The sequence below is a fragment of the Camelus dromedarius genome, chromosome 18 (genome assembly GCF_036321535.1).
Source record: "Camelus dromedarius isolate mCamDro1 chromosome 18, mCamDro1.pat, whole genome shotgun sequence".
NCBI lineage: Eukaryota > Metazoa > Chordata > Mammalia > Artiodactyla > Camelidae > Camelus > Camelus dromedarius.
In genome coordinates this window covers 18132964-18158062 of record NC_087453.1, presented here as the reverse complement: position 1 = coordinate 18158062, position 25099 = coordinate 18132964, and the positions used below count along the sequence as shown (strand labels likewise).

General features: G+C 34.0%; 1 protein-coding gene across 4 annotated transcripts in view; it reads right to left on the bottom strand.

Annotated features, from left to right (window-relative positions):
* The window catches only part of RBL1 (RB transcriptional corepressor like 1), a 47024-nt gene that overhangs the window by 5991 nt on the left and 15934 nt on the right, over positions 1 to 25099 (bottom strand). For 3 of the 4 annotated variants that reach the window (XM_031433852.2, XM_064475711.1, XM_064475712.1), the window contains 10 exons: positions 23913 to 24025; positions 23520 to 23623; positions 19192 to 19329; positions 17543 to 17707; positions 15511 to 15643; positions 11495 to 11761; positions 10114 to 10325; positions 5550 to 5726; positions 4013 to 4084; positions 2404 to 2494 (listed from right to left, as the gene is read on the bottom strand). In XM_031433852.2, the coding sequence (XP_031289712.1) occupies positions 2404 to 2494; positions 4013 to 4084; positions 5550 to 5726; positions 10114 to 10325; positions 11495 to 11761; positions 15511 to 15643; positions 17543 to 17707; positions 19192 to 19329; positions 23520 to 23623; positions 23913 to 24025 (1472 nt within the window). The remainder of the gene's footprint in view (positions 1 to 2403; positions 2495 to 4012; positions 4085 to 5549; positions 5727 to 10113; positions 10326 to 11494; positions 11762 to 15510; positions 15644 to 17542; positions 17708 to 19191; positions 19330 to 23519; positions 23624 to 23912; positions 24026 to 25099) is intronic. The other variant, XM_031433853.2, reaches the window with a different exon arrangement.

The window sequence follows — 25099 nt, the reverse complement described above, 5'->3', positions numbered from 1 at the left end:
ACCTAGATCTTAATGTAAGACAGTATTTTTAGAAAAGGTTCAGAAATCCATCTATATTGTGGGTAAATTCCATTGGAGTTTTGAGAAATGCAAACATGTAAAGTTAAAGTGATACTCTATTTTCTAGATACCACTTCAGCAAGATTGTTTTCACAACTTTACCTGTTGAGCTCACTGTCACTGGTGGCCCTGAGATAGGCACCAGCTCTGGGCTGGAGTTTAGCTAAACTGAGCTTCAGAGTACGGGCAGCAGTGGCAAACCCTGAGCTTCAGATAACAACAGGGCCTGCAGATATTCATACCGGCTCTTTGAGAAAGGTGGAATGACCCTAAAAGGTAACGTGTATCCTCATATATTAAGGAAGAAGCAAAATGAAGTGCTTGTGTTTATTTTTCTGCGAATACATGGCAGGTGACAGGTGCTCAAAGAGCCTTAATCTCCCATGCACAACAGGACCCTCTGTGCTCAGCCTATAGCTGGTGTCCTTAGCTATAAAATGACAGCTTGCTCCAAGGTGCTTTCCTATTTATTGGTGTAACTCTGGGAAAGTTTACAATACCAGGTAGACCTCTAGCCTACTTTTTGTGGGGAAAGAGTATTACAAGCCATCTCCTATCTGTACATACAGGAACTAAGAAAACTACTGGCAATTAAAAAGAATTCAGCATGTGAAAAAAAGTTCTCATTCTCAATGCACTGGCCTGCAAACAGTGAGAATATGGGTTGAAGCATGCTTCCACCTTAGGAAAATCAGAAAACTCAAACATGGTCCAAGGGCCAAGCAGCCACAGGGAATCACCAGAGGACTCTCAGTCCCAGTTTGGATGTCTTTTTTACTCTTGCTACTTTTGCTGGATCTTAATAGAGCAGAAAAAAGCTATGTAACCAAATAAGTTGAGGAAATGCTGCATATTATATCCTTCTCTTAGAAACTCAGAATACATGTTAGTATATTACAGGCTCTGAGAAATTCTGCAGTTAGAAAAAAACACATGTTCACTTTAATTCTAAACTTCTCAAATTTTCTATGCATAGTTCCTCTTCCCTATTACCGTCCTGAGACACACTGTCCCAAGGCAGTAAATACTGGTTTAGTGACAATCTTGTAGGTTATTCTTGTTATATGGATCAACTAAAACGATTTCATGTCCTTCTTGGATTAGAAATTTCTGGAGGTAGATACTATAGTCTTCATGATTCTGTGTTATTCCAATTCCAACAGTTATTCTCTAGGACCCTGGATTCTAACTAAACATGATTTTATTTAGCTATGAACTTTTTCATTTCAAAACAGAAATGTTAATAAATGTATATAAAGCAGAATTGGATCTGAAATCTTTATGTTGTAGATAGAGTAGCTAACCCTCACTTACCTCAAATTTTTTGGCAGGTAATGTACCATATTCTACTCTCTTTTTGCACTATTTAATTATCTTTGTTTTGGTTGGGGTGGTGTTTGTTTATTTTTAGAGGAGGTGCTGGGGATTGAACCCAGGAACTCATGCATGCTAAGCATGCACTCTACCACTTGAGATATACCCTCCCCCCAAATTCTACTCTTTTGAACTTCATTGCTCCGTGTATCCCAGATACTCGCTAGCAGTTCCTTAATTAAAAAAAAAAAAAAAAAAAAAGTCTTTGACCCAGTCAATTTTCTCTAAGAACTAGACCAAAGATCAAGCTACAATACTGTTCCTCACAAAGCTGTGGATAATTGGAAACAACCTAAATGTCCCACATTATGGAATTAAATAAATCATGGTACTTATACACACCTGTACACATATATACACACTAAGAAATGGAAAGATGAGACAAGAAAAAGGAGATGGGCAGCAGAGGCATTTTCACAACTTACAACATATGAATACTGAACATTTGATTCTCCTTTCTTTTTTTTTTAATTGAAGTATAGTCAGTTTATGATTCTCCTTTCTTAAAAAAAAAAAAAAAATCACTAGTGCCTGAAGTCTTAGCATGATGGTAGCAACAAGGTGGTAACCTTGCTGGTGGTGGCAGAATACCAATACACTTATTAGTAACAGGATGCGTCCTTAATTGTCTCCCCAGGCACATCACTGATGGCTATCATACTTTCCCTGTAATTCTGATGTATTTTTGAATTTTATTAAGTGTCTTATATATGTTTTATTAATGTGTGTAAGTATACTAGGAAACTTTTAAAACACAATCAACAAGGCACAAATTAATGGTTTCAATACACAACCTCTTTGGAGGAAGGCACTTGACCCATCCTTATCTCAAACTCATTTGTTTTTTCCCAAAACACATATGCATTATCCACCCCACCTATATCACTGACTCCATGTTGTCTGACATCCATTGTATTATGTACAATGTAATCAAAGGTGTACTACATAATGTTAAGTTGGGCAACTTACCACAATCTGTCATTTCAAAATCAGCATTCACGTTTTTATTGTATGCCACAACTTCTCTTGGAATAATTTTCAACAGTACACTTCTATAGACCTATAGGTCAGAAAGGAAAAAAAAAAGACTCCTGAGGCCCAAAGAGGCACAAGTTAAGCAAAGCCAAAATAAGAAGAGCAAGATATCAAGCCAGTTGGAAAGGATTTGTCTTTTTATGTACAGGTGAGATTCAAGGGCAAGATGTTAGCAGCCTGGCAAATGTAGATTACGGCCAACATCTTAGAAAAGCCTACCACCTAAAATGTGCCATTGTAGGAGTTTACAAAATAGAACAATTAAGTAAGTACCAACTAAACACCATGAGCAAGTTTCATCAAATAAAAGCAACTTCAAAGATCTGACCCTGTCCCTTCTTCCTTTTAATTCCTTACATGAGAATCATCTGTCTCTTTGGGGCTTATTTTCCTGTTCCCATCCCATGCTCATCTCCTTTCAGATGGCCACATGAAAATCTGTCCGCCTCCCTGCCCCTAAACTATTTTTCACCTCCAAGATAGTGGAAAGACACAACCCATTTCCCCTCATCCTATGGACATTGGTATTGAGAGAATATTTAGGAAGCTGTGGCTTGGCCCACTTTTTGACCCACACTAACTTCACCTTAATGATCTTTAGGGATACTCTGAACCTCTGAAAGCTCTGTTCCTGAGGGAGGGATCTTTCTGATGAGGCCCAGAAATTAGGCCTCTTCTGGCCTGTCACAGGATACAACAAATGCCTATATTTGGCTCTTCTAATATCTCTATATTGCAATCAGTGTATTTGGGGTTTGAGTAAACAAGTGAAATTATTTGCAGGGCTCTCTTAGAAGAGCATACAGCTACTGGTACCAGGGCCAGGGATATATGAGCCACCACATCTTTTGTCCTGTCTAAGATGGCAGATCACCAGGGCCAGAGAAGCCATTATGCTCCTTTACAGCAGAGGAATCAGGCTCCTGCACAGCCAAAGCCTTAAGATAACCTGGTCCTTTGCTTTTCAGGTACAATAATAACAATAATATAGAGCTAACAGTTATTAAATGCTTACCATGTGCCAGGCCACTATGCTAACATTTTATATTTCCATGACTGAAAGGCTGTACAGAATTCTCACTATGGCTATTTTAATAGCATTATCAGAAATGCCTGATATCTATTCAAAGATGCAAATATTAAGGTTCTTAGCAGATGGCAAAAGAAGCTCAACTTAAGTTAATAAGTCCTCAAATTTCACTGGATTTAAATATCATCAGAGAATCAAGTCTCATACAATTGAAGATTATCATATATTTTTTATTAGATTTTCTAGTGGAAAATGTCACCACTCAACAAATGAACAAATGGAATAAGAGAATGTATGAGAAATAAACGCAAATATACGGATGAGTCAGAGGCAGCAAGATTTCTGGCTTCTACCAAAACTGTTCTTTAATGGAACTGTCTTGAGTTTGATGGTGTCCATTAAACCAAAAAATCTATAGTAAAACTATACAAGAAGTTTACCTTTTATATGACTTGTCAGCAGAGAAATAGTACAAATCTATTTTTGGACAGGAGGAAAAATAATGTAACTCACGTGACTATTAGCCTGGGGCTGATTCCTATAACTTTTCATTATTTCTTGAAAAGTTCTTTCTTCTTTTGTTACCTAAGGAAAATAAAAACTACATTTATCAACTGTTTTTAAAAGAAAAATGGCTCTGAAGAAAAACTTCAATTATAGGCTGGCACTGAGAGCAGTCTTGCAGAAAGCCATTAACCCCAGGCCATTCCATGACTAAAATTCACTACCATTTATGACTTTTACTACCTTAAAAGTTCAGGCTTTGTGGCCTGTGGGGACTCAGCTAATAGTTTCATTAATCAAAAGCACTAAGATTGCCATGGTATAACTACTGAAAATGCACTTCTTTATAAAAAGAATGATATAAGAAAACTCAGATCTGCTGAATCCCTTGCAGTCTCCAGTTTTATTAGTTTTTAAGTACTTATTTAAAAGTAAATTAACCACATACTAAAGGACAGAAAATTCTTGTGGTGATTCACAATAAATCTGAGCAGTTATTATAGGATTAGATGTTTAACATTTCAGGACAGACTGTAGGGTTTCTAATGCTTAGATCGAAAAGTCACAATGGTGGCCAAATGAAAGAAGATAAATTAATGATCCATAAAAATATCCCCTATAGTCTATTTGTTGTCACAAAGTTCACTTAAATTACTCTCTTCTTCTATTTCACTGTCCATTAGTACTAAACCTATTCTTCATAATGATGTTCTCCATAGAAATGGCAAAGGCTGAACTCTGACAGTTTTCAAGAAAACAAATAACTAGTTAGTAATATTTATTAATACCTATTTCGTATAGAGATTTTAAAGAGGCAACATGAGAGGGGAGTCACAAAGGAGTTTGAAAACATGTCCTCTGCGTCAAAAAGCTTAAAAATAAGGTCCTAACATGTACATCTGCTAGAACTGCCAGCATGGTTAATGTGGTTAAGCCCAAGGTTACAGATGATTGTTTCAGATAAAACAGAATTTTTAAAAACAAGTAAGATATGCTATTTTATGACTTAAAACAGGTTGTAATAACTGGAAAGTAAAATGCTCCTCTGAGGTGGGTGTAATATATCACTGGAAAGCAATATAGTACAGAAGCTGTTTTACACAAGATTGTGAATCAGGAGATGACAAGTTGTCACTTACTGTGTAACTCTAGCCAAGTTACTTTCAGCTCTGGGACTTGGTTATCTTAAATGTAATGATCATTTTACTTTAAAGTACAAAATTAGAGGTGTCATGGGGTGGGAATGGAAATGGTGCTGTTCACATTAGCAGTGTAGAGAAACACTACTACAAATGATCTCTAAGATCTTTTCCAACTTCTTTACAACCAATATGTTCTTATGAAGTGAGAAGGCTGATTATTATAAAACTAAATGGAGAGTCCAAAGAATAGATACAGTAGCTGGAATTTATCACTTAATTAGCAATGGTGGGCATAGTTGGCTTACAGAACTTAATGCAAACTAATGGTCAAGTGGAACAGACTTTCATGTCATGCTGCAAATACAGCAAATAGGGCTAAGAGCTTCCCCCAACTTACACGTTACCTTTGCCATGATGTAAAATGCACAAAGGAGGAGCTGATCCAAATGTCTGTCTTTCATCAGATCAGGGCAGTGAACTAAAGTGAATTCAAAACATGTCCATATCTTCCTTCTTAACTCATTTGAAACATCCAGTTTTAAACATAAATCACGTAAGCGTACACTTGCCAAATGATAGACCTAGGATGGAAGATAGGGCATTGATGCAAAAAAACCAAGTAAATAATTTCTCAAATTTATGTCTTACCATGAATGTTTCCTTTCAGACCAAGATTAACAAACACCTAGGCTGTTGATACATTAAATTACATAAAATCTCTATTCTACAGTACTAGTTCACTGCTATGGCAGAAGAGTATCAATTAAAACAAAATTCTCTTTGGAAAACTACCTTAAACATTTTTTGGGGGGGAAAGATGTTATGTGCTACTCTGTGCTGCCAACTACGTTAAGTGAGAAACACTAAAATTAAAATGCAGGATCTACCTGCATCATGGCCATTATGAATACATAATTTTTTCAAGTGTTCAAAAGTCTCTCTCTCTCTTTTTTTTTTTTTTTTTTTGGTTCAGGTAAAATGGCTGGAAGGCCTAAAATGTCACATAACATACTAAAATGTTAGACTCCAAAAATGAGTCACAAAGCAAAACCGTTTAAAAACTTTCCCCTATGTTTTACCTTGTTTTTATGAGCACATAAAAGGAATGTTAAATAAGTGATATACCAGATTCTGTTGTTGTTGCTGTTGTTTTTTATTGAGGTATAACTGACATACAACATTGTATTAGTTTCAGGTGTCCAATATAATGATTTGATATTTATACATATTGTGAAAAGATCACCACAGTAAGTCTAGTTAGCTAACATCTATCACCATACATAGTTAACAGAATTTTTTTCCTTGTCATGAGAACTCTTAAGATCTCTCCGCAAATTTCAAATATGCAATACAGTGTTATTAACTATAGCTACCATGTTATACATTACCTCTCCATGGTTTATTTATTTTATAATTGGAAGTTTGCACCTTTTGACTCCCTTCACCCATTTCGCCCACCCCCAGCCCCTGGCAACCACTAACCTATTCTCTGGACCTATGAGATTTTTTTTTTGTTTTTTACAGTCCACATACAAATAAGATCATACAGTATTTGTCTTTCTCTGTCAAGTTGTTGTTTTTAAGTACATCAGAGTAAATTCAGTTCAGTGTCCTGAACCTTTTACATAGAGAGTCTTTACATGAACTGATACTAATGCAAATGACTCGAACGTCCTGCAAGATCTAAAATGATTTCTAATCATCCAAGAAGCATTATGCTTTATTATTTTATGAATTGGTAACCTTACTGTGGTATTCCTAAACCAATCTATACTGTTTGAACAAAGTCTTTAAATCTAAATGTTCAGGGGGAAAAAAAATGAAAAATACATCCTTTATAGAAAAGTATCTTTTGGCAGAGGAAAAAATCCACAAATTTGAGCTCAAAAATGAATTTTAGCTATCCAATACACTAACGTGATGGAAGAGAGACAAGGGTTGACTCCAAAGCCACCAGTGATTCATTCAAGGTACTTGTAAAAGGTATAAGTTGACATTATTTCTATGTTAAATCTTTTAGTCCCATTGCATTAATACTAAAATAGCTTGGGCATTATAATGAGAACTAGTCAAATCTTAAAAGGTGACACACTGGATTTATGATAAAAATTATACAGCTTCCCTGTAGTGTTCCACCAATCTTTATAATGAATTTTCAGTAATTTAAGCTTATCCACAAGATCCAGGATACACACAATGAACTACAATCTAAAGCAACATAACACAATGGAGTTTTCAGTAAATGCCACAAGATGGCCAACTGCTTACTCAAAGTTATGTATTCAAGCTGGCAGGAAACATAAATTATTTCAGGAAATGGAATCAAATCCTATGAGCCCGAGTCCAAACATAGCTCATCAAGATCATAATGTTCTTTAAGAGACCAAACATGTTTTTTATAAAGGCTAAAGGTATGTTACGTGACACCAAAGCTAGACAAACACACTATAAGCAAAGAAAACTACAGACCAGAATTTCTTATTGATGTGAAAATCCTCCCAAAAATACTAGCTGAATGCTACTAACTGAATGCAACAGCATACACTAGAAGGATTATATACCACGACCAAGTAGGATTTATTCCTGGAATGAAAAGATAGCTTAACATATGAAAATCAACCAGTGTAATATACTACCTTAACAGAAAGAAGGGAAAAATGATGATTATCTCAAGATTGATGCAGAAAAAAGCATCTGACAAAATTCAACACCCTTTTGTTATAAAAATACTTAACAAATTAAGAACAGAAGGAAACTACTTCAACATAATAAATAACCATATATGAAAAATCCATAGCTAACATTATACTCAAATTGAAACAATGAAAGCTTTTCCTCTAAGATCAGGAAAAAGATAAGGATGCCTAATTTTAGCACTTCTATTCAACAGAGTACTGGATGTTCTAGCTAGAGCAACTAGGCAAGAAAAAGAAATAAAGGGAATTCAAATTGGAAAAGTAGTCAAATGATCTCTGTTTGCAGATGACATGATTTTATGTGAAGAAAAGCAGAAAACCCTGGAGTTCATTTATAAAAAAAAGAACTAGAAAACAAATTCAGCAAAGTTGCAGGATACAAAATCAACACACAAAAATCACTTTCATTCCTATACTATTAACAATGGACAATCCAAAAATGAAATTAAGAAAATGATTTCATTTACAATAGCATGAAAAAAGAATACGATACCTGGGAATAAACTTAACCAAGGAGGCAAAAATTTGTACAATGAAAACTAAAATGTTGCTGAAAGAAATTGAAGAAAACACAAATAAATGGAAATACAATGTATATTCACAGACTGGAAGACTTAATGTTAAGACGTCAACACTACTCAAAGCAATCTACAGACTTAATACAATCCCTATCAAAATCCCAATGATTTTTTTAGCCAAAATATAAAAAAATTCCATCCTAAAACTCATGTGGAATGTCAAGAGACTCTGGATAGCCAAAATAATCTTGAAAAAGAACAAAACTGGAGGGCTCACATTTTCTAATTTCAAAACTAATTCAAATTATAGTAATCAAAACTGTGTGGTGCTAGCATGAAAAGACCAATGAATAGAATAGAGAGCCCAGAAATAAATCCTCACATATATGATGGTGAATGACTTCTGACAAGGGTGTCAAGACCATTCAATGGAGAAAGACAGTCTTGTCAACAAGTGGTGTTGAGAAAACTGGATATCCACATGCAAAATAACGAAACTGGGTCCTTACCATATAAAAAATTAACTCAAAATGGATCAAAGACCTAAATACAATTGCTAAAACTATTAAACTTCTACAAGAAAACAGGGGAAAAGCCTCATGACACTGGAATGCACAATGGTTTCTTGGATATAACATCAAAAGAATAATACAACAAAAGAAAACATATAAATTGGGCTTCATCAAAATTAAAAACTTTTGTGCATCAAAGGACACTATATACACATAGTAAAAAGGCAACCCATGGAATGGGAGAAAGTATTTGCAAATCATATATCTGATAAAGGTTAATATCCAGAATATATAAGGAACTTCTATAACAATAACAAAAAACTCAAAAAATGGGCAAAAGACTTGAATAGACATTTCTCTGAGGAAGTTATACAGATAGACAATAAGCACATGAAAAGATGCTCAACATCACTAATCATCAAGGAAACACAAATCAAAACTACAAGACACCACTTTATACTCATTAGGAAGACTATTATCTAAAAATAAAAAATAACCATTGTTGGCAAGGATGTGAAGGACTTGGAACCCTGTGCATTGCTGGCAGGAATACAAATGGTGTAGCCACTGTGGGAAATGGTATGGCAACTCCTCAAAAATTAAATTTAGAATTACTATTCCACTTCTGTATATACCGAAAAGAACTGAAGGCAGACTTGGATACTTGTACACCAATGTTCATAGCAATATTACTCACTCATAGTAACCAAAAAGTAAAATAACCCATATGTCCATCTATAGGTGAATGGATAAACAAGATATGGTACACACATACAATGGAATATTACTGAGCTTTAAAAAGGAAGGAAATTCTAACACAGGCTACAACATGGATAAACCATGAAAACATCACGCTAACTGAAATAAGACTGCCATAAAGGGACAAATATTGTATCATTCCACTTATTTGAGGTACCTAGAGTAGTCAAATTCATAAAGACAGAAGGTAGAATGATGGCTACCAGGGGCTAGGAGTGAGAAGAAATGAGGAGTTATTGTTTAATAGGTACAGAGTTTCAGTTTAGAAAGATTAAAAAGCTCTGGACTTTGGGTGGTGATGGAAGTTGAACAATGTGAATGTACTAATGACACTTAACTGTACACTTAAAAATGGTTAAAGTAGTACATTTTATTACATATATTTTACCACACACACACAAAAAGGCTAAAGCTGCCCTCTGTTACTCAATTTTTCTGGCATCGATTAAATGAGATCTTTTTAGGTGCTATAAAAACACGTACCTTTCTATAAAACAGTGCTAAGGACCCAGTTCTCTTTGGTTTGCTTATTCCAATTGGATGTACCTCTTGTACTTTAGTCAAATGAGTCTGTTTTGGAGAAGCACCAATTAATGACTGAGCCGTAAGTGATACAGGACTCTCAGCCTTGGACTCCTGAGTTGTATTCATGGAAATTGGTATCAGTGTGATCTCTCCAGCATCATTTGCAATACCTGAATGTACAAACAAGAGTTCTCAGTTTTAGAAATAAGCCGCATGTGTTTCAGAAAAGTTAAGTTTCCCTCCCTCTCCCTTCCCTCCTGTCTATCTATGCATAGGAATATGTTAGAAAAGGAGAAGAAAGCCACAAAAATAGTAATTCTAGGATATGATATTCTTGTTTCTAATTTCTGCTGTGAAACAATAATATTGTTTTGTTTTGAGCTCCAAAGGAGATGCTTCTAATCAATAAACAAAATTCTTGGTCAATGTATTCATTTGTAAAACTCAGATAAGAAAATAACAAAGAGGGTAGTAAAGTTATAAAATGCTAAAAATCAAAAAACAGTGCAGGCATACCTCACAGACATTGCAGGTATGGTTCCAGACCACTACAATGAAGTGAATGTTATGATAAAGAGAATAACATGAATTTCTTTTCTGATTACCTAGTGCATATTAAAATTATGTTTATACTACACTGTAGTCTATTAAGTGTGCAATAGTAGTATGTCTTAAAAAAATGTACATACCTCAATAAAAAAAATACTTTGTTGGGGGCTCAGGATTAGAGCGTGTGCTTAGCATGCACAAGGTCCTAGGTTCAATCCCCAGTATGTCCATTTAAAAAAAAAAACAAACAAAACTTTGTTGCTAAAAAATTCTAACTATTTCCTGACAAAAAGGGTTACCACAAACCTTCAATCTGGGGGAAAAAAAGGTCTGTATTTGTAAAGTACAATAAAGCAAAGCACAACAAAATGAGGGACATCTCTGTAGTTTCAAAACAAAACAAAACAAAACGGTGGCGCACAGAGGATCTTTAGAGAAGTGAAACTAATCTGTGTAACAGTATAATGGTAAGTATGTGCCATTAGACAGTTGTCAAAATCTAAGAATGTACAACAAGAGTGAACCCTAATGTAAACTATGGACTTGGGGTGACAATGATGTGTCAACTGTAGGTTTCATCAACTGTAACACATGTGTCACTGTGGTGCAGGATGGTGATGGCAGGGAAGGCTCAATTTTGCTCTGAACCTAAAACTGGTCTTTCAAAAAAAAGTATAGGTTCAAGGAAAACTACTGGGATAAAAAGATGAGGTGATCTAATCCAATAAGACATTTCTTAAATTTTTATCCAACTTATAAAAAATATTAAATTAATGCATCAAAAAATTACCGTGCAATGGGATCGTAACTTTATGTCCTGTTGTCCCTGTTACTATGGCTGTGGCCATTGTTAGAAGACCCTGCCCAGGTGAAATGGATATATTTTCAGCAGTAATGCTTGAAGAAGGAGCAATTTTCAATTTTGTTCCTTCTGTTATGATCCTGTCCATAAGCATTTCCTTTGGGGGGTCATCCCCAAAAAGTCTTCTCTTAGCACTCCCGGCGGTAGGAGAACTGTAGCGTTCGTGGACAGAAATTGGAGACAATGGCTGCATATCTAATAAAGAGAAAAACGTATAACAGTTTGACATGTATTCCAAAATAATAAATCAGGCTTATTCATTTATTCAACAAATAGATATTGAGTTACTATGCTAATAACATGGCCTCTGTCCTTATGGAATATTGAGTCTAGTGGGAGAGAAAAGAATGAAATAAATCTTACAATAAAATTATGACAGCTCACCTTCCTGGTTTCTTGAACCTCTGTCTATATTAAAGAAGCAAAATATTAAGGGTAAAGTGAAGCTGAGAGGTAGAATGTGGTGACTACTACTTAAAAAGTAGTCCAGCTAGCCTCTGTCTCCCAATCTTATCTAGAAAATAACATCTGATAAGAAGGAAAAATCAGTGATTTGGTTCACAGTTCTGCCTCCTCCCACATGCACACACTTCAAACAGTTTAAGGCAGTAGTTGTGGCTTCCTGATTTAGTAGATACAGAATCATCTTTTATAAGCCCACTGGAAGATGAAAATGAGTAAAAGTGTTATGGCTCTGTTTAACTTGCCTTCATCTGAGACATTAGTGTGTTAATCAAAAAGAAAGGAAGGCATGGATCATGCCTCTCATCTAGGGCTATTCTTCTGCAGGAGCTGCTCTCCTTTCCCTCTCCACTAGGTGCAAAGGTTCTCCTAGCCCCTTCCAATCTTTTCCCACAATTTTTCTCCACTTCTCTCAACCCATTATTTCTTTATAGGTATAGAATATGCTTTTAAAGTAAAAGTGTTCACTAATTATTTTTACATTCACTAGATAATTAGACAGCCATGTCATCTATTTTCAAAACATGTTTAAAAGGTATAAAAATTACCTCTGGCAATAATTTGACAGCTCTCTGTATGACTGAGGTAAATGGGGAAATAGTCATGGCTTAATAAAAATGTCTCCATAAATTCTGGGGGTTATGAAAGCAACTCTGACTTCTAGTCTCACTAAACAAGTAGAAAGTTCTATTGTAGCTCCCATTATCCTTTAACAGGAGTCTATCTGGATGCCTTATATATAAGAAAACCAACGCAGCACTTGAATCTGAGTAGGAATGTTCAGAGCTGACATTTCAAGGGAAAACACATTATAGCCCTTGAAATGATTCTTTGCCCAGCACAGTCCTGGAAAAGCTACAGTAGAAACTCAACAAAAATTTAATAAACATATAAATTAATAAGCTGTCTTTTCCCCTTAGTCAAGGCTCAATATTATTATTTTCTAAGGATTTTCCATTATTTGATTCTCTTGCTTGAACCCCTACAAGAAAATAACTTTTTCTTTTAATTATAAAAATAATATATCACCTGAATGTTCTCAGCAGCATTATTCATAAAAGCCAACAAGTGGAAATAACCCAAATGTCTACCAACTAGTGAATGAATAAAATATACGCGGCATATCTATACAATGAAATTCTACTCAGCCAAAAGGCTAATGAAGTGCTGATACATGCTACAACATAGATATACATTGAAAACATGAAAAGTAAAAGAAGCTAATCACAAAGGTCACATATTATATAACTTCATTTATATGAAATGTCCAGAATAAGCAAATCTATAGAGAAAAAGAGTAAATTAGGAGTTCCAGAGTCTCGGGAGAGGGGAAAATAGAGAGTGATTACTACTGGATACAGGATTTCTTCTGGGGGTGATAAAAATGTTCTGGAATTAGATAATGGTAATAGTCTTGTGAATATACTAAAAACCAATGAATTGTAAAAGGGTGAAACTTACGGTATGTGAATTATACCTCAGTTAAAAAAAGCTCACTGGAAAAATTCAAACAATACCAAAAAACGTATAACTAAATAACTATTCTGTACACCAGAAATTAACAATATTGTAAATCAACTATCCTTCAATAAAATTTTTTTTAAATACCAAAAAACTATAACGAAGAAGATAACACTCAAAATCCCACCACCTGGAGAGAATCACATTTTAATGACCATTCTTCGTAATCTTGGTTCTGAGATCTCTAGCTAGGCTGCAAAAACACACACACACACATATATACTTTATATATATATAAATTATAGTCATAGATACACACACAGAGTTCATACTTTGTTCAGTTATAGTATTTGCATGGATTTCAGTTACCATAGCTTAGTTAAAGTACAACAGCCTTGGCAAAACAGTTCAAATTTCAAATTTCAGTTGCTGTGGTAACTTTGAGTGTTTGCAAAAACTATAAACTTTTCCCACGAATCATTATGTAAATAATAGATGTGCACCTTGATCAGTGACCAATCCTATCACTTCTTTCTGGCAGTGAATGGTCAGGGCACGTCTGTTATTCAATTTATGTATGCAGCAAAGCATATAGTTATGGTGCCTCCTTGTTTCCCAGTGATAAACCCGCATAACATTTTACAAAAGCAGACAAATGAAAGAGGGAATTGTTTAAAAAAAAATGAAAGTGCAGCAAAGAATTGAAAAGTGATAATGCTGAAAGTGAAATTAAAATTGTAAATGAAGTTGCAGAATAAATAACTGACCCTAGGAATGTTGCCACTGCTGCTGTTCAAGAGATTAGATATACAGCCAGAACTGTATGAAAACGAAATTTACTGATATAAATGCAAAAAGCTGCTAAAATGAAAAGAATGAATATGTCCAACAGGAAGTTATGATGGCAAAAAAAACTTCACTTTATAAAGGATATCTCAGAGATATTTCAAAACACTGAGAGTTCAAAGGATAAATGTCAAAAGCTGATCCAAAGAGAAAGGAGCATGACAGTTCACCAAGTCCAGGAAAGAAATTCTTCTCTCAGTGTCATAAGTTATATGAGAACAAGTTGGCAAGCACTGTTTTAACTATCCACCTTAAATTTTTAAAATTAAATAAAGCACTTTCATTCTCAATGTTTCCAATGTTTTAAATTATAGTGTACTAAGTAAATAATTTTACTATTTTTTCCTTTTATTAATATCAATAACTGATAGTAAGACAGTTTTTAGTTTTGATAAGATTTTTAAAGGTCATAAAACAATCCTAATCCCGTTGCTTAATGGAGACTGTTATGCATGCACAGATTGCACATTTTTATGATCTTGCACTACATGTGAAGCAAGACACACACACAACTATAGTCCAAAAATGGGTTTAGAGCTATCCTACTACATAACCTGAATACTTGTTCATCTGATGTTTGTTCAGGTATATTCTGTGGTCAGAAGATTATAACTAATTTTTAAAAATTAAAAGCTATACAGTCCAGAAGATGCACACCTATTTGCTACATCACAAGGGAAAATAAAGAAGAATGTATTTCTATTAGGAAAGCGCAAATGAACTATTTTGAGAGATAATTAATTTATTAGATGAATTTAAGTATCCCAAAGAGTTCTCTGTTCTGCTTTAAACATTTATTTTTCTATAGAGACAAACATAGCGAAAGGATGTAACTTTTGTTACATTTGAAAAAGTAGGTATTTAGTTTAAATAATTTTCCATTAGCATTGAGGAAAAGTTGTGTGTATTTATGAGAAGGCCAAAACACAATTTCCACAATAATTGACACTGCAATGAAACAAAATAGATTATATTTGAAATCAGAGTGGAAATCTTACTAAAAACAAAAAAAGTATACAATGAGCTAGGTTGTTGGCATAAACATTAACCCCTTTTCAAATCCTGATTTAAAAAAATTACGCTTCTTAATAATATATTAGGCAACACCTGATATTTTTTCTGAAAAACAAAAGATCTTTGTTATTTTTTCATTGTTTTACCAATGTTGAACTCACCCTTTCGAAGACTCCCACTGTCCGTCCGAACTTCTTTGACCCTTGGATGCATTAGAGGAGACATTGGCATCATGGGAAGATGTCCCTGTACATTTCCCCCATTTCCTGTTTCAAAATTATTTGGGAATATAACCTATAGAAAATAAAAACCTTTGCTTTACATATAGATAAAACCACTGATCAAAACATAACAGAAAAAATGGGGAAAAAAGTCTTAACGTTTTAACTGTTTTATTTCCCTTTCCTTTTTTCTTCTTCACAAAATATATAACAACTTGCACAAAGTGCTCAATAGTTAATGATGTGAAAGATATGTAATGTAAAAAGTTCATCTCGGTCTTATATCTGGTTAAGTTTATTGGCCACTAGAAGTAAACCTATGATGTAGGCCCTACTGTTCTTCACTTAGGGATAAGAAAATTGAGGCTCAAAATGCAAAATCTGCACAAGGTCACACTTCTAAGGAATAGAGCAAGAGTTTCAACCCAAATCCTTTCCCTTCAAGTTCATAGCTTTTTTTTCACTTTCCTAACAGATTCTATAATGGAAATATTGATGAATACTGAAGATTGCCTAGTTAATCACATAGTCTGCTGCAAAAGACCAAAGAAGCATGGAAGAGAGGTTTTAAGAAATCATCTCTTTAGTTCTTCCTAGGCTTAAACAGTTTTTCCAGTAGTTTGAGATTAGGGAAAAATTCAAGATTAATGAATTATAAGGAGACAGAGAAGAAAGGAAGGATCTATAGACAAGACTTAAAAAAGAATAACACAGAAATGGAGGGAAAAACTCAATTTCTCAAATGATACTAAACTGTTAAATGTGCAACTTGTGTGTATTATTCATAAAGTTTTGATCTCTTTATTCTAAATATTACTAATAAAAACTGTTTAATGCTTTATATGGACACTAGAAACATTTTTAATGATCAGATTAATGGTTTCTTAGCTATGACACCAAAAGCATAAGCAACAAAATAATACAAAAGATAAACTGGACATCATCAAAGTTAAAAACTTTTGTGTTTCAAAGGGCATCATTAGGAAAGCAAAAAGACAACCCACAGAATGGGAGAAAAGTCTTACCAATCATGTGTCAGATAAGGGAGTGAATCTAAAATATATAAAGAACTCCTGTAACAGTAATAAAAAGATAGCCCAAATAAAAAATTGGCAAAGGATCTGAAGATTTCTCCAGAGATGATATACAAATGGCCAATAAGCATATGAAAAGATAATGAATATCATTAGCCATCAGGGAAATGCAAATAAAAACCACAATGAGATAACACTTCATACCTACTAGGATAGCTAGAATAAAAAAGACAGATAATAAGCATTGGAGAGGATGTGGACAAACTAGAATCTTTACGTACTGATGGTATGAATGTTAAATGGTGCAGCCACTTTGGAAAATAGTCTGATAGTTCCCCAAAGCTTAAACATGAGTTATTATATGACCCAGCAATTCTAATTCTAGACATATACTCAAGAAAAGTGAAAACACATATCTACACAAAAATGTGTTCATGAATGTTCACAGCAGCATTATTTGTAATAGTCAAAAGGTAGAAACAAACCAAGTTCACCCACTGATAAATGAATAAACAGTGGTATATCTATGCAATAGAATATTATTAAGCCATAAAAAGAAATAAGGTACTGATACACAGAACAATATGGATGACCCTTGAAAATATCATGCTAATAAAAGAAACCAGTTACAAAGGATCACATATTGTATGATTCCATTTACAAGAAGTGTCCAGAATAGGCAAATCAACAGAGCTCAAAAGCAGATTACTGGTTGCTAAGGGCTAGGAAGAAGATGAGGGATGAGGGAAGTTATAGCTAAAGTTTCTTACTGAGGTAGTAATGTTCCAAAATTGACTGTGGTGATGATTATACCTATCTATGAATATACTAAAAACCAGTGAATTGTACACTAATGGGTGAACTGTATACAGTACGGGAATTGTATCCCAATAAAGTTGTTATTTTATAAAATTATTATTAGCCTTGCCCTAACTCACTTCTTCACAGGTAGGAACTTTGTTTGCAGAAGCCTGGAGAGCCTCCCATAGTGCAGAATCATGACTCCATGCTAAACTCTCCAAAATCTGTTCTTCAATGCTGTTCAAGTGTTTCACCATGTCCCTAGAGAGTCCCTCCTCTGACCGGATCACCACCTCAATGACCTGGAGAAGAGAAAACTGAGAAAGTAATGTGGTCTCAAGCAGTAAGTTCTAGACTAGGCTTTCATGTATGGCTAGCTCTGGTCTTATTAATGACACAAAACCAAGAGTACCTTTGAACCATAATTCTATGGCTTATTAATGTATTTTAAGTTATAAAGGAGTTTTTAAGATCTTCAAAATACTTTTACATACATTTCTGTTTTTCATGTTTTATTTTGTACATGGAAAACTGAGGCCATGATAGGTAAAACTGGTCAGCAGCCCAACAGTGGTAGAAGTCAAGTCTTGGGTTCCTAGTCCTGCGCTATTTTTGAATTGACTGCCCCTTTTCAGACTTCCCAACAGCTCAAAAGAACAGAATGAATAACATATTTAAAAGGAACTTTGCTTATGTATACTATAGTTCTGATTTTAAAAGAGTAAATATCCAGAACAAACTCTGTAAGCATATATACAAAAATATTAATAGTGATTATTATTATTTAGAATTAGGATTATAATGTGTGATTTTAATATCTACATTTATGTGTATTTTCCATTTTTCTTCAAAGAGTATATATTATTTATGTGGTTAAAAAATAAATACATTTAACTTCTTGAATGAAAAAAGGATGTTATAAATAAAATTGAATTGCTATTAGCTGAGGGCAAAAACTAAACTTTTTCCTTGAATAAAACTACATATATTTCCTAATGGAAAATCTAAACACACACATCAACATTAAAGTAAATACGGAGAAGCAATTTTCCCTATGAAACTAAAAAGAAATTTAACTCCACTTAGTCAACAATTCAGATGGATAAGCTTTTCAATGACCTGCATTTCTACAACGTTAGGCATACTTTAGGTATAAAAATTTAACTCATTAAACTAACTTTTCTATAATCAATAGATTGAAATGCACACATACGACAAAATGCTAATTAAATCATGCCTACAAATGTAATCATAGCATCAGTCTCAAATTCAGACATTAGGTTACAAATGTTCCTGTAGCTGTGATGTCTGTGTTTTATAAGAAAAAGGTTGTAGCAGGAAAAACAGGTAAGTAAGATTCATTCACAATGAATTAGCTCAAATCTGGGGAAGGAGCACAATCTGTTATTACAGTTTCATTAGCTAGACCATGACAACAATCAATTTTAAATTTTTACTTTCTCCTAGGAGAAAGAGCTTTTGTTCTTCATCATGCATATATTTTCACAGGATTATGATTTTCATTCATAGCATGGAAAATTCAAAGTTAACTACTTAGATCCTGGTCACATTTGCAAATCAGTAATGGAAGAACTGAAGCTGTTAAGATTGGCATAATTTTCTGACACTTTCTCTTTTTGTCCTTGATTCTACCCCAAAAGGAGTATGTTTTCAGAATACCTTTGGAAATATTTTCCAGACATCACTACAGCTCACTTTTTCAGCACTAAGGTAAACAGAATGCTTATGTGAGGAACAACGTAACAGAACTTTGCTCTCATCTCACCTTATAAAAATAAAATGGTCTCAGATTAAGAACTTCAATAATCCAGGGAAAAGTACGAGGTGAGCTATAGGCAAAAAGCACAATTTCCAAACAACAGGCCATCAAGGAATGATGAAATATATCCTGCTCTAAAAGAACCTTGGGGAAGAGAAAGACCACAGTCTAATAAGTTTCTCAGCAATTTCAGTCTCTGCCATTATATAAAGAATACTACAGAAACTAGATAAAATAACTTATACACATTATACTACATTATTGGAGATAAAAATTTCAATTCTTGAACTGGTAAAGAGTTTCCTTATAAGATACAATCTTGCTCAGCAGATCTACAATCTACTTTGAAATTGAAACAAATAATAATTAATATTCCCATCAAAAGAAGAGTATAAAAACTGGTGCATTTAAATGACAGTTTTATCAACATGAGGGCAGTGTTTATTAATCATAATACTAATATCAAAGGTATTACTGTATCACAGCTAAGATTTCTAAAAAGTTCAGAGAAAAACATTTTACTAAGAAGATAAAGTCCTGTTTCACCATTGAGTTTAAGATTTAACATAAGTTTTCGGTTTTATAAATGTTGGTTGTTGCCATCCTTTCAAATACCATTCCAAATCAACAAAGAGAACAAGAAACAGAAAATATGTTGATAAAACAAAGAGTTATCTGTAACTGCATATCATGTATGAAAACTGAAAAGTGGATGGAAAGATGACAAATTACTTAGCAGAAAGCAGGGTGGTCAAACATAAGGACCTGAAGAGAGACACTTAAAACAAAAGAATTTGCTCCGTGCAACCTGGGAAAAACAGCAACTGAAGGCACAGGCAGAATGGAAAGCAGAGGTTAGGCATGGGCTGACAAAGGTGGATGATTTGAAAGTTTGTGGTATTTAGAACTCCTCAGCTCCTCAAAAGCTTGAGAAGACCTGGCATAGAAGAGACTGGTTTTAGGTGAAAGTCTGCAGCCTGAATTGTGCGACCAAGTTTCCCTTCCTTATTCTGCCCTTTAACACCAACAGCCAGGCAAGAGATTAGCAGACTCCTCTAGAGACACTGAAATATTCCATATAAGCCCTAAAGATATCAACAGTTGAGGGTCCCTATACTATACGATCACTTGAGTCTATTGGACTTTTATTTCCATTCTTGCATACAGAGCTTTGAACCAAAAGTGTTTTATCAATTAGCATTTCATTTTCAGTGCTTCATTCAAAAAGCGAACATTTGAGGAAAGCCTCCAATTGAAAAACAAAGATCAAAACAAACAGAAGAGAAACTCAGAAGAAACAGAGACGATACAGGTAACAGAAGAAAACCTCAAAAGAAATCTAAATGAATCTCAGAGAGTAAGAAAGAGATCTTAGATATGAAAATACAGCTAAAATAAAAAATTCTTTAGAATTGGATGATGAAAAGTTGAATAAATATCCTTAGAAGTAGAACAAAAGGACAAAGAAATGGAAAATAAGAGAAGAAAATAAGAGGATTAATCTAGAAGGTCTCTTATCTGAATAATAAAAGCTCCAGAAAGATAAATCAGTGGACAATACAGTATCTAAGAAATAACACAATAAAATGACTCAGAAATGCAGGACATAAATTTCTGGACCAAAACAAAGGCAACCCCTTGGAATGCCCAACACACAGGTGAAAACACTCACAATTAAGGCACTTTATTAAAAGGTTCAGAACATTAATGATAAAAGGAAAATACTAAGATTCCAGAAAGTAAAAACAGGTCACATACCAATACTAAATTAGAATGCCACTGGACTTCTAATTAGCAATATTGGAATCTAGAAGATAATGGAGCAATGTCTTCAAAATCATAAAAGAAAATGACTGTCAATCTAGAAATTTTATACACAGAGAACTATTAATCAAGTGTGAATATAAAATAAAGATAGTTATGCAAAGTTTTTAAAAAGAGACAAGGCAAAGTAATGTTTCCACACTTTACTAATGAAATGTCTATACTAATGGATTTTGAAGTTATGTATGTATAATGTAATACCTAGAATAATCACTAAAAGAATCTATACAAAGATATAGTCTAAAAATGTTCAGAGTAACCCATGGGAAGGTAAGTATAAGAAAACAGAGAAACAAAAAAACAAACAGAAAACAAAAAAAAAAAAATGGCAGACTTATGCCTTAACATATCAATAATTAAATGTAACCCATCTAAATTTACCTACTGACATAGTAGATTAAAAAAAAAAACATAGCTGAATTTTTTGCTGTCTACAAGAAACTCACTTCAAAGGTAATGATACAGGTAGATGGAAAGTAAAAGAACGGAAAAAGATATACAGGCATACCTCAAAGAGAGTGTGGGTTTGGTTCCAGACCACTTGCAATAAAGTGAATATGGCAATAAAGCGAATATCACAATAAAGCAAGTCACACAAATTTTTTGGTTTCCCAATGCATGTAAAAGTTGTGTTTACATTCTACTACAGTCTATTAAGTGTGCAGCAGCATTATGTCTAAAAAAATCCCTTAATTAAAAAAATACTTCATTGCTAAAAAATGCTAACCATCCTCTGAGGTTTCAGTGAGTTGTAATCTTTTTGCGACAGTAACATCAAAGATCACTAATCACAGATCACCATAACAAACATAACAATAACAAAAGGGTTTGCAGTGTTGTGAGAATTAGCAAAAGGTGACACAGAGAATGGAAATGAGAAAATGCTGTTAGAAAAATGGCACCAATACTTAGTGATGCAGGATTGACACAAACCTTTAATTTAATAAAAAACTCACTATCTGCGAAGTGCAATAAAATGAAGCACAATAAACTAGGTATGCCTGTGTCATACAAATTTTAATCAAAAGAAAGAAGGAGTGGCTGTATGTGAACATCAGCTAGACTTCAAAATAAAGACAATTACCAGATTCAGAGAGGGACATTCGGTCATGATAAAATGATTAATTTACCAAGAAGACATAGTAATCCTCAATGTCCATGCATCAAACAGCAGAGCTTCAAAATATATGAATAAAGGAAAATCTGATAGAACTGAAAGGAGAAACAGATAAATCCACAAGTATATCTGGAGACTTCACTACCCTTCTCTCCTCTCAATAATTGACAGAACTAGACCAAAAATTAGCAAGGATATAGACGAACTTAACAACACACCATTAACCAATAGGATAAAATTGACATTTACAGAACACTTCACCCAAACAACAGCAGAATATACATCCTTTTCAAGTGCCAAGAACATTTACCAAGATAAACCATACCCTGGGTCATAAAAATAAACCTTAACAAATATAAAAGAAATGAAATCATAAGAGTGTATTATAAAAGTATAGATATGAAAAACTAATTAGTAGTTAAAGAGAGTAAGAGTCACTTTATAAAGGGGCAGCATGAGGGAGATTTCTGTGGTGACAGAATACTTCTGTATCTAGATTTTGTGTGATACAATGGTAAAGAGAGACACACACCTTGTTGCAACATCAATTTCCTGGTTTTGATATTATACTATGTAAAATGTAACCACTGGGGGTAACTGAATATATGGGATCCCTCTGTGCTAATTTTGAAACTTTCTGTGAATCTACAATTATTTCAAAATAAAAGATTGAAATTCTTTCTTAGGAAGCTATAAGAGCATATCTTATATTAAATATTAGTAAATCACGAAAAGACATGGAATTCAGGAAAAAAGGGGAACCAACAGAGAAAAGATGAAAATTTTCAGGGTGTAAATGAAGAGAAGTCTTATTTCAAGAGTTATGCAGCACTCCCAGACATCAACCTGTTCCTACTGGAATTGAAGATCAGACTTCTCTAAGAGTTTCTCCAAGGGAGGAAAAGGAAGAAGAAACAAAGATCATATGATAAGTACGACTTTTTAGAAAAATTCCTTTACACAGCTATTGAAGAGAGTAATCAGACTTGATCAGATGTCCAAAGAAAATGAAGCAATTAAAAAAAAAAGCCTCCATTTTATTTCTCAAAAATCCCTGAGAGGTATGGGCACATATCCTAATTATCAGTTGGCTTAATTGTGGTGGGGATGGGGTTTCATTATTAGTTAGCTAGGAATGAAGGACAAAAAAAGGACCCAAAGGGAAAGGATAATGATGGTGTACCAAAGACGAATTTTACGTATTTCACATTTCTGCCTAGAAGTGGCTAGCACTGGGTGAGCCAAAGACAAGTACAGCCAATTAATATGCTATCATGGCTAAGTTTGTCATTAATTGCTGACCTCCACAATGACTACAGAGCCTCTCAACATACTATTTCCAGGCCTAGGATTGGTGGACCTTGCTAGTGGCTGGGAGAGTGGATTTACTTACTGACATGTCCATTCCGTGAAGTCTTCGTGTTTCCTGAACCATTACCGTCTCTAGTATTTTATAATACAAAATTTCTGCAAGCTTTAGTCTGTTTACAGCAAAATCTACAAGGAGAAACAAAGGGAAAACACAGGCTAATGAAATGGAGCTGTTAAAAACTAGAGAACAAAACTTACATAAACTTAAATCTGACTTTTTTTTTTCCTTTTTTGTTGGGGGGGAAGTAATTAGATTTATTTAATTATTTACTTATTTAAATGGAGGTACTGGGAATTGAACCCTTAAATCTGATATATTAAAAACAGCAGGGAAGGAAAAAACTTGAATTTCTATTTTTCTTGGGACAATCTAATTACTTTCAATGCTGTATCAAGTTCATTTTTGTCATCTTACCTATGTGAGATCCTGGCTGTTCATCTGTTGATTGAGTATAATGTTGGCAGAAAGTCTCTCCTATTCCTTTCACTATTTTCATAATGTTTTCCATAGGATTACGCATACAAGATCTATAAAATACAAAAGGAACCTATTTAGCAGGGAAAAAATTGAGATTACCAACACTACTTCTTTCAAGAATTAGTCTAGTTTTTAATGACCAAAGTTCTATTCTCAATTGTAGCCTAGATATGTAAACATAGCATATCTTAAAACAGACTACAATCTTTAAATAAAATCATTTGGCATATTTTTTGGAATTTCAACAATAGGGGAGTCAATGTCCTCTATATTAATGCTTCTCTTTATATGAAATTCTAGAAAAGGCAAACCTATAATGACAGAAAACAAAGCAATGGTTTCCAGAGGCTTGGGATGGAGTAGAGATTGACTACAAAGGAGCATAAATTTGGGGGAGATAACGGGACTGTTCTCTGTCTTGATTGTGGTGGTGATGGTTATACAACTATATGCATTTGTCAAATCTGATACAACTGGAGAGTAAAAAGGATAAAGCTTTTACAGAAATTATACTTCAATAAACTTGATTTAAGACAAATAGAAAGACGATGTGGCAGTGTTTATGCATATTTTGTGCCAGAACAACAAACTGCATGTAGTTCTTATCAAAGCCAAAATAATAACACATTTTAAAAAAAAAAAAAAAAGCACTGAAAAGGAAGATATTTGGCAAGAAGCATTTAACCCTGTCATTTTTCTGTTATTAACTCAGTTACCTTTCTATCATTCAAACACAGAATACAGTTCTTAATTTAAAAATGACAAACAAATCCAAGACTGTGAGAAAGAATGTGATTTGCCCAAAGCCAAATAACTAGTGCAGGCTTTAGGACCCCCAATCCCATGTTCCAACAGACTAGCATCATGTGCAGAAAGGGAGGGTAGGCAGCATACATGGCAAAACACTTTCTGTTCTTATCAAATCTTTCTAATGCAAAACTGTACATCTTGAGTCATATTTTATTCCAGTTAGGTTTTCTTTATTTTACTATGTGGTAAAATCACATAACAAATTTACTCTCTTAATTTTCAAGTGTATATTATTATTAGCTACGTGCATATTATCGTACAGTAGATCTCTAGAGCTTTTTCATCTTGCATAAACAAAACTATACCCACTGAAT